Source organism: Varanus komodoensis, unplaced genomic scaffold (genome assembly GCF_004798865.1).
Source record: "Varanus komodoensis strain SLA01 unplaced genomic scaffold, ASM479886v1 scaffold2, whole genome shotgun sequence".
Lineage (NCBI taxonomy): Eukaryota > Metazoa > Chordata > Lepidosauria > Squamata > Varanidae > Varanus > Varanus komodoensis.
In genome coordinates this window covers 24,934,200-24,947,129 of record NW_025335568.1, presented here as the reverse complement: position 1 = coordinate 24,947,129, position 12,930 = coordinate 24,934,200, and the positions used below count along the sequence as shown (strand labels likewise).

The 12,930-nt window shown below is 38.6% G+C and overlaps 1 protein-coding gene across 40 annotated transcripts in view; it reads right to left on the bottom strand.

Annotated features, from left to right (window-relative positions):
- The window catches only part of ANK2 (ankyrin 2), a 347,388-nt gene that overhangs the window by 95,141 nt on the left and 239,317 nt on the right, over positions 1-12,930 (bottom strand). For 28 of the 40 annotated variants that reach the window (XM_044429261.1, XM_044429248.1, XM_044429258.1 and 25 more), the window contains 4 exons: positions 10,271-10,456; positions 9,602-9,625; positions 8,491-8,589; positions 6,224-6,322 (listed from right to left, as the gene is read on the bottom strand). In XM_044429261.1, the coding sequence (XP_044285196.1) occupies positions 6,224-6,322; positions 8,491-8,589; positions 9,602-9,625; positions 10,271-10,456 (408 nt within the window). The remainder of the gene's footprint in view (positions 1-6,223; positions 6,323-8,490; positions 8,590-9,601; positions 9,626-10,270; positions 10,457-12,930) is intronic. The other 12 variants (XM_044429241.1, XM_044429242.1, XM_044429249.1 and 9 more) reach the window with 1 other exon arrangement.

The following is a 12,930-nucleotide window of genomic DNA, read 5'->3' as shown; positions in this document are numbered from 1 at the left end:
TGAAAGTATAGAAGGTAAGCATACAGCAGAAATAATTATTCGGGTTATATTGGATGTTATCTTTACAGATCTATGCAAACTCATATATTAAATAGTAATGTGATTTACATGTTAAGACCAAAAGCGATGATACCCAACACTTAGTCACAGGTAACTTAATTTCATCAAGACCTTGTCACAACTAAGTTGCATTGGATTGTAACCAGGCATTTAGAATTGTCATGTTACCAAAAAAAATCGTTTTTGTTTCTTTAGGTTCTAAAGAGCCTTGCCCTTAAGAATAACTGGAATTCTAGAAGAATTCCTTCACAACAAAAGAAATCTCTAAAAGCTGAAAGACTAAGACTGTTCCTGTTACAGTACGGATTCCAGAATTATCCTGAAACCATCAAAAGCAGTAAAATATAGTTACTGCATGTTTGCAGTGTCATAGCATAGCCAGGACTTACGGAGGTATGACATCAGAACTTATGTTATTAGCTGGGAAAAGAATATTATCTTCCACCCCCTCAGAATTCCCTGTTTCCTCTGAGCTTGAGCAGAATCCTCACAGAAGCTGCAGGAAAAGGAATTTTCCCAATAAATATATACTGTTCCCTGTTGCAATGCAAAGAATTTCACAATCATTTGCTCTTTAATTAAGACCCATTCCCTTTACAAAAGACCTATTTCTGGTGGATATAAAACAGCTTGAACTGTTTTGTTAATACAGAACAACAGAGCTGCATGAATTTTGGGACTTTCCTTGAGGCCTAGGCTATGCAGACTGTCATGAAGAGTACCTGCATATCAACATTTGCCACTCTACCATTGTACACCTGTAGCATCGAAGGACAGTCAGGGCCATTTGTGGACAGCACAGCGAGTGCTGGGAGACCCATTCTGAAAGGGCCCTTAATAATCTTGCAGCTCCAAGGGTTATCACCTTGGTCCAGGTGCTTCCATACAGCTTCTAGCTTGGTTTGTAGTAGCACACCTTTACTGCTTAATCAAAGAATGACTAAAATGCAGGGAAAGCACAGACCAGGATTCATTCATTTCTGTGTTTCCTCATTTGTAGAAGGCAGCAGCAGACAAAAGCTGTGCAGACTATGCTGCCACCTTACAGGATTTTGTCCATAGTTAAGCTCAATTATATGTGTTGAAACAGCAAATAAAACAAACAACAAGCAAACATCTTTCCTCCCTTCATCCATCAGAATAAAAATGTAACTATATGAAAACATTAGAAATATTAAAGAGTCAGCAAAACAACAGATTAAAAATTAAATGTGTTAGAATAGAAAGGTCTTAATTTGCTAAGTGTATACAGTGAAGATAATTAGGAGCATCTCCCTGCAGGCACATCTCACGGAAAGTTGTTCACCTGATTGCCTCCCATCATACCACTGTGGGCAGCAGCACACAGAGTGAAGCCTGCAAAAAAGATCTCAGCAATTGGAATAGAACAGATGGGATAAGGTACTCTCTGTGTAAGGTCCAAACTTTGTTGTTATGTGCCATCCAGTCATCTCTGACTTAAGGTGACCCTATGACTGAATGAACTCCAAACTATCCTGTCCTTGACAGCCCTGCTCAACTCTTGTAAATTCAAGGCTGTGGCTCCTTTATGGAGTCAATCCATCTCATATTTGGTCTTCCTCTGCTTTCTCATGATGATGAGTCTTGCCTTCTCATGATGTGCCTGAAGTATGACAGCTTGTTTTGTTTTGTTTTTTTAATATTTGCTTCCAGGGACAGTTCTGGATTGATTTGATCTAGGACCTATTTGTTCATCTTTCTGTTAGTTCAGGGTTTTTGCAGAAGATCTCTTTCAGCACCAGGTTTTGAACACTTCAATTTCTTCCTATCAACTTTCAAACCCATACATAGGGATGAGAAACACAACAGAGCACATTAGCTTCATCCTGGTCTCTAGTGAAATGTCCTTACACTTGATGATCTTTTCTAGTTCCTTCACTGCTGCCCTTCCAAGTCTCATACATCTTCTAATTTCTCGATGTAGTTTCTGTTTGAATGATGACTGAATCAAAGTATGCAAAATCTTACACAATTTCCATTTCTTCATTGTTTACTGTAAGGTTCAGGAATTCTTCTGCAGTCATGATTTTTGTTTTCTTACTATTCAGCTGCAGTCCTGCTTTGGTACTTACGTCTTTCATCAGTCTTTTCAATTCATTGCTGCATTCTGCCAATATTATGGTATCATCTTACATTATTTGTGTGTCTTCTGTTGATTTCTATTCCTTCCTCTTATCCAGCTTTCCTTATATGTTTGGTACATAGCTTGAACAGGTAGGAAGATAAAATGCATCCTTGTTCAATGCCTCTGCCTATAGGAAACCATTCTGTTTTTTCCATATTCTGTTTTAACAGTTGCTTCTTGCCCATAATACAAGTTATGCATCAGGACAATCAATTGCTGAAGCATACCCATTTCTTTCAGAACCATCCATAGCTTCTAGTGATTCACACATTCAAAGTCCAAAGTTTGCTCTAGTCCATAAAGCATAGACAAAGCTTCTGAAATTCTTTGGGGCTCTCCAGTAGCCAATGTATATTTGCCATACGATATTCAAGTCCCTCTTCCATACTGGAATCCAGCTTCAACGTGAAGCTTTTGTTACTCCACACAAAGTAATATTCTTTGTTGCAAGACCTTGAGCATCACTTGCAATGGTCCTGTAGTTGCTGCACTCTTTTGCGTTCCCTTCCTTGAGGATTGGAATAGAGAACATTTCCAATTGGTGGGCCATAGTTATGTTTTCCATATTATTTATTTCTGTGATGAACTAGCCATGATTTGTTAAATTACTATGGAGTAAGCATGTGCAGCCTCAGTTGAAACTAAGAATATGGCACCTCCAAGAAAGATTTTTTTAAGGTCTCCCCCATTTTCATATTGAAATTCCAGTCCTTCAGCAGGAGAGGTGTTCAATTAAAAAAAAGTTTCCAGTGATTCCAATGGAGGCCTTTTTTCCCTTTTATTTACCCTGTATGCCCCCATGTGTGTGTGAAAAAGAGGGAGAGAAGGCAGAATTTCAGGACAAAAATGGTTGAGAGAGAAGTTTAAATCTTATTTCCTGGAATGCTGCAGACCTAATACAAATCATGGGGCAGGCATGCTTACTCTGGAGTGATTACAAGATTTATTTTGGCCCTGCTCTTAATCAGTTTAGGATTTAAAGGTCAGCACTGACAGGCTGAGATACCATCTTCATTTTCTCCTATTTACTGTTTTTTCTTAAAAACAGAAAGCCTTTGAATAAGGATATGCCCACGGAAAAGAAGGAGAAACACATGAGGAAAAGTGCCATAAGTTATTTAACCTTCTCACAGGCTCACATCTTCTTCCTCAGTCTTCCGGCCACACCGCATATTATTTATTTATTTAAAACATTTGTATGCCACCCCCATCGCAACAAAGCCTCGGGGCGGCTCACAGCACATATTATATAACTATTTCATTATTTATTTCAAGTATTTTTAACACGCCCTTCACCCTAGGGCATCAAGGTTGCATACAAATGGCATGAAACCCCAAACCAGACACAGTGTAATACAACAGACCCATAAAACCACATCAGCATAAACACAATTAGAGGCATAAAAGTATAATCCAGCATGACACTTTAAAGTACTTAGCTGAAAACTATGTTTTAATCTTGTGCAACAAGACAGCAGCAACAGTACTGAGCTGCAATTCAGTGGGAAGGGCATGCCAGGAACAGCATGCCCCCACAAAAGACTTTCTGGCTAGTTCTTATGCAGTAAGTTTACCCTGGCAACAAAAACCCAGAGAAGAGCCTCTTCTAAAGATATTAAGATCCAAGCAGGTTAGTATAGGGAGAGAAGCTGCTTCAGGTACTTGGCACATGTACATATAACTCCACAAAGGGGAAAACCTGTGGTGTGTATGATTTGAAGAAGAAAAACACTAAGTGGTAATTGCCTTCTTCAGAAACAGCCCCTCTTTCTCAGAAACAGGCTGTCAGGTTACAGTTACACATACTTGCTTGTAACATGCTTCTTAGTCCCCACTTCAGGTAGGATGTGGTGTTAGAAGAGGCTAAAAAAGGTAGAGGCAGATTTTCTAGCTACTGAGACTGCAGTATGCATTGCCAAATCACTGGGAAATGAAGGAATCCTGCTATTTGCCTCTCCAATTGGTTAATGTTGAATTTACTCAAGAGAAGTCTGGCCATGGAAGGCAATGTGATTTGTGAGAACAGAATTCTCCATGATGACTGGGAAGTGGCACATCTTTCCAATCAGAGATTTGCTTGCCAATCTGACTTTTTATCACTGTGGTCACAGGAAAACGGACAAAGCAAAGGTAAAAGAAAAGGACATCAACAGAATAACAACCTGACACAAGGACATCACACATTGGCATGACACTGACAAACAAAAGCAAAGCTTTGGAATCTCCCATTCTGAAAGTGCACAAAGCTGTCACCAGAGTGTCCCTTGAGAATGCCAATAGAAGATGATGCTGAATCTGTGAAAATTAGGATGCAAGAGCTTTGGGATGTTCTCTAGATTGTATGTCGAAGATGTTCTCTAGATTGTATTGTATGTGTAGCAGCTGTGAGTGACATTACCAACTGAAAGGAGTGATATGCCAAACAATGAAACTCTTTTAAGCTAAGTATCTTTAGGAGTAATTGGTTGTGGTCCTATATAGATCATGGGATCCAGGATAGCACTTTGTTCTTGCTGATTTAGCAATCTTGCAAGTTCAAAAGAGGCTACAAAATAGTTTATAAGGAAAGTAAAGTGTAACTTGAAGAACTGTAATGGACTAAATGCCTGAACAGAGTTTTTAAAATACTTACATCTGTGCCCATGCACCAGAACTAAAGTACCATGAATCAAAAAGCGCACTTGCTTGCTACCACCCAATCTCCGGGCATAAGTCAGACTTTTGAGGTATACAACTATCCACTTGTTCTGCATTTGCACTGCAAATCTGTCTTTTGCAACAGTGTCCAGTTATGCAAATAAGCAGCATATGAAACATATGAATGCTTTATGCTAAGTAAGGTCACTGATTATCTAGCCCATTACTGTCTATTCCAACTAGCATTAGCTCGCCATGACAACAGAACATTTTTCAGCTGTGCCACTTGAACTCTTTAAAACATTGAAAAAACTGTTTAGATCTCATGTTGTTCAAAGGCAAAATAAATGGCCTGTGTTGTACTGAAAGACAGGGTTCAGAGATATTCCTGCCAGAAATCCTGGAGTTCTATAATCAGTCATTGTAGCTGCAGGATGTTCCCCAATCTGGCACCCTACAGAAGTCTTAGATAGAAAGGCTGGCTATGAGATGCTGCAAGCTAAGGTTCAACACACCTGGAGAGGACCAGGTTGGACTAATGATCTGACTCAGTAGAAGTATGTTCCTATATTCCAAGTGTCTTCCCACCTTGCAGCATTTAACACATTTGAGATGGCACTGAAGCAAAGTGACAATTGAGATGCTTGGCTTTAATTTGGTCTTACTATCTGCTGCACTGTTTATACCCTTTGGGCTGGTTTTATCCTAAATTTATTTTGTGCTGTTGGTAAACTGCTGTTTTGCACCTCACATCTTTAATCAATTTGTATTCCACCCAGAGAAGTTTATCAGTCAGTCTAAAAAGTACTAAATAAATAGACTAAATGAGAATGTTCTGTACTGGCTTGGTTCCCAAGTTTTTGCTCCATGAACAGAAAAGGCTCAGCTCACAGCAGGAACTACCATTAATGGAAGGCCAGCTGTGGTTGTAGATGGGCTCCTTTCACAGTCAAAACAACTTTGCCTGTGAATACAATTCTGATTCCACTCACAGAGCAAAACCTTTTGGGTTCAAGCATGTATATTGCTTTCTGAATGCAAGTATCTAGACAGAAGAAATAGCCTATAACTTCAAACATGTTTCAGCCGTGCTGACTGAGCCAATGCTTGCAGTTATAAGCCTTGTTTCTGTCCCAACTTGCATAGGATTGAATCTTAAAGCAGCCTGGATCAGCTTAGAGCCTACAGATATTTTGGACTCCAGCTATCATGACCAAGGGCCAGGAAGTCTGGAAGTAGTGTTCCAAATTCCTAAGTTGGGCAGGACTGCTCTAACAGAATTATCTTTATATTTAAATATCTGGGCCCTACTTAAACAAAGAAGAAGCAAAGAGAAGAAAGATGCATGATGACATACATTCAGAGAATAGCAACACTCACCCTCGTTTTGGCATCGATCTGCCCTCCACGATCCAACAACAGCTTCACCATGTTAGTGTTTCCCCTTTTGGAAGCCACATGCAGAGGGGTGATTCCATTCTACACCATGAAAAGAACAAACAAAAAGCATGATGGGCTTGAAGAGATTCAATGGGGATGGCTTTGCGTTTTGACATGATACAGTATAGAAGATAAACAAGGCATACATATCACAGCATACAGAAAACAGCAAGCACTATCCTGCCCTGAGAAATGTTCATGGCAACTATTTGTAATCTAAGTGAAACTTAAGTATATGTATATATTCTATTTACAGGGGGGAAATCCTAGTGTTGGCTATGTTTAACATTTTATTTTCATAAACAGATCAGTAGTATTAACAGCTATATTCCAAGTGAACTGAAAAGTGGCAGAAATTTTCTATTAGAGTATTTATTTATGTTAATAAATAGCACAAGAAATTTTGCCTGCTAGTATTTAGAATTACTTAGTTTAAATGCAACTGTTTATGTTTATGTATGCATATAAACCTTAAGAGAGCAATGGGAATGTACAGTTTTAAACAGACAGCCTGTTAAGAGAGTCAGTGTTTTGTTTTTTGTGGGAAGTGATGCCCTTACTTATTTTTCTATCAACAACAACAACAACAAGCACCATATCATCAAATACCACACTTGCACTGTATGCAAGACAAATGTCTACATAGTGATATTCATAACATTCCAATATACTTAAATGCACAGGCAACATTCAAAGCACAATAGCTCAGACACAATGAAGTCTATTATCATAGCATTTATATTGTCCTAAATAGTTTGGATTTTTTCCTCCTCATCTTACATTTTTATCAATTCTTCCAGCACCAATTTAGGTGGAGATTAGGTTTCTTCATATGAAATAGGGAAAAGTTGTTAAAATGCTGAAAATATTCACTTAAGTAAGAAATAATCAAGAACAGTAATTTAAAGAACAACATGGTAAGATGCAGATATTCGGGGGGGGGGGGAACTTGGTTAACCTAGTTAAATTCATATCCAAGGATAGCCCTGTGTATCCCTCTAAGACAACCAGTGATTATCAGCTGTTCAGTAGTACAGTGGCAACAGGGGAAACTAACAGTACAATCCTATGAATGTCTACTGAGAAGTAAGTCATACTGACTTCAGTGGGACTTACTTTTAAGTAGGCTTGTACAAGATATATCCTAAATCTACCTTTGTGCTGTCTGTTCTGAACAGCTGTTTTTCAGCAAGGTAACGTGTGCACAGCCCCAGCAACAGGATGGGTGGCAGCGGGGGGGGGGGGGGAGGAAGTAGGAAATGTTCATGCAGCACTCATTTGTATGAAGTTATATTCAACCAACATGGGTGTTCAAAGTGGCTAGCAAAAACTATAAAATAAAAAAATCATTTATAACACATGATAAACAACCAATAATTATTTTAATGCCCACCTTTGTATATCATCATTTCAATACATTATAATGAATGTATAAAGAATAATTATAAAGGCAACCCTAAAACTTGCAGGGATATATTTTCATGCATGTTGAGAGGCAATTATGGAAGGAACTAGTTGGATAATAAGGAAATAGCTCATTCTGCACACAAAAGAAAAGATCCTGTTCATGACCATAAGCCAAACATCCTACCTTACAGTAGCATACAAACAGGTTTTTTCTATGGGATGTGGTATCATAAGAATATGTGTGCAGTTCTGCATCTATACGTTTGTGCCAGTGAGCTGAACTGTGGTGTCCATGTGACTGTGTATGATTGCAAGAAGCATAGTCTACAAGTAAACATTATGCCTATGTACATATTTCCTTGATGGAAGGTAACAGGCAGAGTCCTTTAGATCCAATTAAGTATACATGTGTAAAAAGTCACAGGGATAAGGTACCTGCTACAGCACAGCCTTTCCAGAATGCCAAATGTGGTATCAACTAATCAGTTCTTTGGTTTCATGGACATGCATGAAATGCACATTATTGCTGTCTATACATGAATGTACACTTTAAAGACAAAATGCATTTCTAATGGAGAGCTTCAGATAAAGGGTAGAATACAAATGGCATGAATAAATTAGTCTACTATCTTCATTCTTATGATGAAAAACGGCTTAATCTCCCATAGACTAAATGTAAAGATCACTTGTTTTAAGAACTGTCTGAGCATTCCCTTTCTTTGGTTTTTAATTCAAAATTAAAGTCAGGATCTGCTCTTTTGCTATTCGTTGCATGTACAAAAGCAGAGGAATATCCCTACCCTTGCTGTGAAGTCCACAACAGCTCCACGGTTGAGTAGAAGTGTTGCTACGTTAACATTTCCATAGTGTGCTGCTATGTGCAAAGGGGTGAAGCCACTCTGAAAAAAAGGAAAGAGTCTTTATCAGAATCCATCGTTTGCACAAAAAGTATTTAACTTTTAAATGCTGGTGGCACAGTAATGCAAAGCATTAATCCCCACCCCACCCCTGACAAACCAGCTCCAAACGTCCTATTATAATTCAATATTTGATAATACATGTACACATGACCAAAATTACTATTTTCTAGCTCAGTTGCTTAATATTTAGACATTTCCATTTTTGCTGGATCAGCACAATAAAGAATTTTTTCTGGGTCTTCTAAACAATGAAAACTACAGATCTCTTGGTTCCAAAAGCAAATCATTTTTCTGAGCAGCGCAAAAGAGGTACTCCAAGTTCTGGAGTTACCAGGATAAGCAACTTAACTGGCAGTGGAGTCAAACATCCTCCCACTATAAACTATATCCCCTGATGTTTTGTTTGCTTGTTTGCACAGGGTACTATTCCATGTGGGAATTGCAGTAATTCTTAGTGAGCCTTCATAAAACCATTCAAGATTCTTCTTAAAGCCCAGACACTATGAAAGTATAAATGGCAAACTCTAATATTTAAGGGGAGGTATCCAGTGCAGATAATGCACCAGCACTATACATTTGTGCTAGCAGGAATGACTTCTAACGCTACAGAAAACTGGCAGCTGCTAGTGAAGCCTAAGGAATTAGCTAGAACCACTGTTTCTGGAACAGAGAAATCAGTAGAGCTCTATGCTGCACTTTTGTATTAATGCTACAGGTAGAGCTTTATATTATATGAAATTATACTTTATTTTAAAATGCCTCCATTAGATCTAATTCCATTTTTAATTCTCAGTTCTTCACTCATGTCTGTGTGTGTGCAAACTGGAGTAGAACAAAACTAGAAGACAACAGATAAGACAGACATTTCTGCCATGGATGCATATTTTCAATAACATAAGATTCAGATTGGATTATACACAATATAAACAAAATTAATCAATGAGCCATAAAGAAGGGAGGGGTACATTAACAAAACTATTGGTTTTGGTACCTCAGTTGTCCTATTCACCATCATCTGTTGCAGCATGTTTTGGGAAAAAAAGGAAAGAGATTACAGACTGGCAGGAAGACAGAGAATTAAATTGTTCACTGAAATTAAGTATTTTGGTATTATAGGGAAAAGACTGATAAGCATGAGTTAGTTTTAAATATAAATATCTGCAACACAGATTCCAATAGGCCACAAATCAGTATCCTGATCAGCTCAATCACAACACTGCTTCAAGTGTTTGGAGTTGGTAGATTATCACATTTACAAAGGCCAAATTTGAATTTCAAAAACCTTTGGTTAATTGAACTACTTAATCAAATGCAGAAAGTGCCACAGTCACTGAATGATCTAGAATCTGAACCATGAGCTGTGCCTTTAAAATTCAATTCATGTCTTCTTGCACTCCATAGTAAAGAAATGATACTTTATTGCAGATACTGATTTTAGCAATGTGATTATTTGCATTAATCTTTTTTAAAGTAACGGACAGAGACAACTTTCTTAGGGCTGCCTAATACAGTAAATTTTGTAGGCGTATTAAAACTGCAGCACATGACATAAAAACGCATGACTCACAGAGGCTGCTGGAAATGACAGCAGTACATTCTGCAGAATGTATGAAACAGCCCCTAGAAGCACCAACTTTTGATAACATCTCAGCACTTTTACCTTAGACTGTACATCAGCATTGTGGTCATTCTGAAGCAGAAGTGCTGCGGATTTGGTGTCATCTTTCCTAGCAGCAATGTGCAATGCTGGCAACCGCACTTTCCCTTTAGTGTCATTCTCCAGAAGGATAGCCACTGCCTGATTATGTCCTTGCTGCAATGCAACTGCTAGTGGAGTGAAGCCATCCTGTTGCAGTGGAAAGGAAACACATCACACGGTATTAGCAGGGTCACCATCTGGGCAGGCTTTTGGGGTAGAAGTCAAAAGCGGTTGGGCAGAGAGAATGTGCCAGGCTGACCTACCTTTACTAGAAGTGAAGTAACACACATTGCCATATGAAAAGCCTTCTATAAGAACATTACGTCCAGATTGAAATTACTTAACTAGAATCCTGATGAACTATTCCAAGATTCCAATAAAGAGTTCCCACCAAAAGGTGGATGATGCTTCAATATGCAAGATGCAGAATAAGAGACTAAACTTTTAAAACTAGAATCCAACCACTTTGCTTATTGCACAACAGTGAAGCCCATGTCCACAGACATTTAGCATTAGATTTCACATCTGAGTGACTGGAATCTCTAGACATTAAATCTTGTCCAAAAGGAAGTTGAATTCACAGCAAATTGTTCCAAGGTTGGTATTATATTATACTAGGTTGGGAAATGGTCTATTATACCACCCTTTCATATTCCTCCAATTTAAGTAGAACAAATGAATATCTGCATAGTTCAGTCTAACAGGGTAAACGGAGACCCCTTAAAAAGGTAGGAGGCTCAAGGGGTAGGAGGTAGGAGGGTTAAAACCTTAAACTTTGGATGAGGCTCAAGGACCTGGGACTTTTTGTGGAAAGGTTTCTTTGTGCCTGGATTTCAGAAGTAGATGGCAATATAATGAAAGACTGAATTTGGGGGGGGGGGGGAGTAAAAATACAACCAGTGCTCCCACAGAGTTAATAATATATTTGTGGCCTGTGGCCCATATTGTTATAGAGTATTATAAATTATAAATTTATTATTAATTTAGAGCACTTGTTTGAGCTAAAAATCATAGAAACCATAATCTAGCCTTTCCCAGCTTCCAGGTGTTTTAGACAGTAAAACACCTAGTATTCCTGACCACTGACTGAGGCTGACTGGAGAGGAAATAAAAAGTAACTGAATGGCGTCAACTGCAGGAAGGCTGGCTGAAGTGCTTGGCCAATTGCTCAAAATATGTGGAAAAGAAGGAAGTGAGGTAGATTTTATTTCAAATCAGGCCAGAGTCAGTTATGCCTCTTTAAAAAGGCAGGATAGTTTTAGGAACCCCAGAAAGCGTGAGATAGCATCTCACCCTGTTTCGTGCATTGGCTTCTGCTCAAAATACAGCCACAGAACTGCTAAGCTAATACTATGACATTTCCAAATTCATATTATCTGGAGGTGAAATAAATAAATTAGTTGAGGTGGAGGGAAACAACCATGTAAAATTTAAAAACCCACACAAAGAGAATGGTAGGCTTCAAGATTATCTAGTGATTCATCTGCAACTGCTGTTTCTGTCCAGTTGCTTAGCAACCACACAGGATTTCATACCCCAGTAAAGCTGCAAAGGTAACACGATCACAGTCTGTCCCAGCAACAGAAAGGATTATTTTAGGAGCCATCATCAAATGCAATAGTATCCAATGAATGAAAGGAGAGCGAAACAGCTGTTAACAAAGGCAAACTTGGCTTCTGTGCAAGCCTAATAAATGCCATGCCATTTTGAATGCCCTACGGTGGGTTTACTCCATACCAAGGAAGGTGACAAATGCAGGAATCCATAAGGGACCGCTTCATATTGCACAATTACTAAAAGTAGAAGAACATTAAGGGAAGACACAAATTTGTTTATGGATCAACACTTGTTCATTTTTACTTCTGCAGAAAAATAGTACAATAGGAGAATCTCAGTCAATGTTAGAAATTTTAAGAGCTATGGAATCTGACTAATGAATGATGCACTGAGTAGAACTAAATAAGCTTCATGTTTTTCATGGTAACTGAAGGTGATGAAACATGTAGGTTAACAGGTCAATAATTATTGGTGGAAACTCAGAACATGTCCACCCAAACCTGAGCTAAAACCCCTTAGAAGGCCTACTCTCTGGCAGTGACAGTAATGAACAAATTATTGCTTTCTTCCTCCATTATGTCTATACAGAGTCACACTAATGGAACATTTTCTGCTAGTCAGATTTATTATACTCTGGTTGGCAAGAAGCAAATGTGTACACTCTTTGTTATCAATTTGCATAATATTTTGCAGTTAGAATTGCTGTACTGAATAGGATGCCATAGTTGTTACAGATCTGGCTGATACAACTTTTATCTCTGCTTTTCTTTTCTACTTATAATGAATATTTTTCTATTTATATAGCCTAAAGATGTGGACAGGAGCCAGCTGCCTGAATCACTGCTGCCGCCTGCTAAATTGCTGGTGCAGCAGTGGGAAAGAAGCTGCATTTCCCTTTCAAACAAGGTATGCGATCAGCATGTGCCTAGAAGACCTACAGAACAGCATGATATACCAATAAGAAGTGGCCACTCTCACTGGACTCCTTGATTAAATGGGAAATGAAGCAATTTTGTTGCTGCACCACCAAAATTTGGCAGTGGCATTTGTAGGGGAGTCAGGAG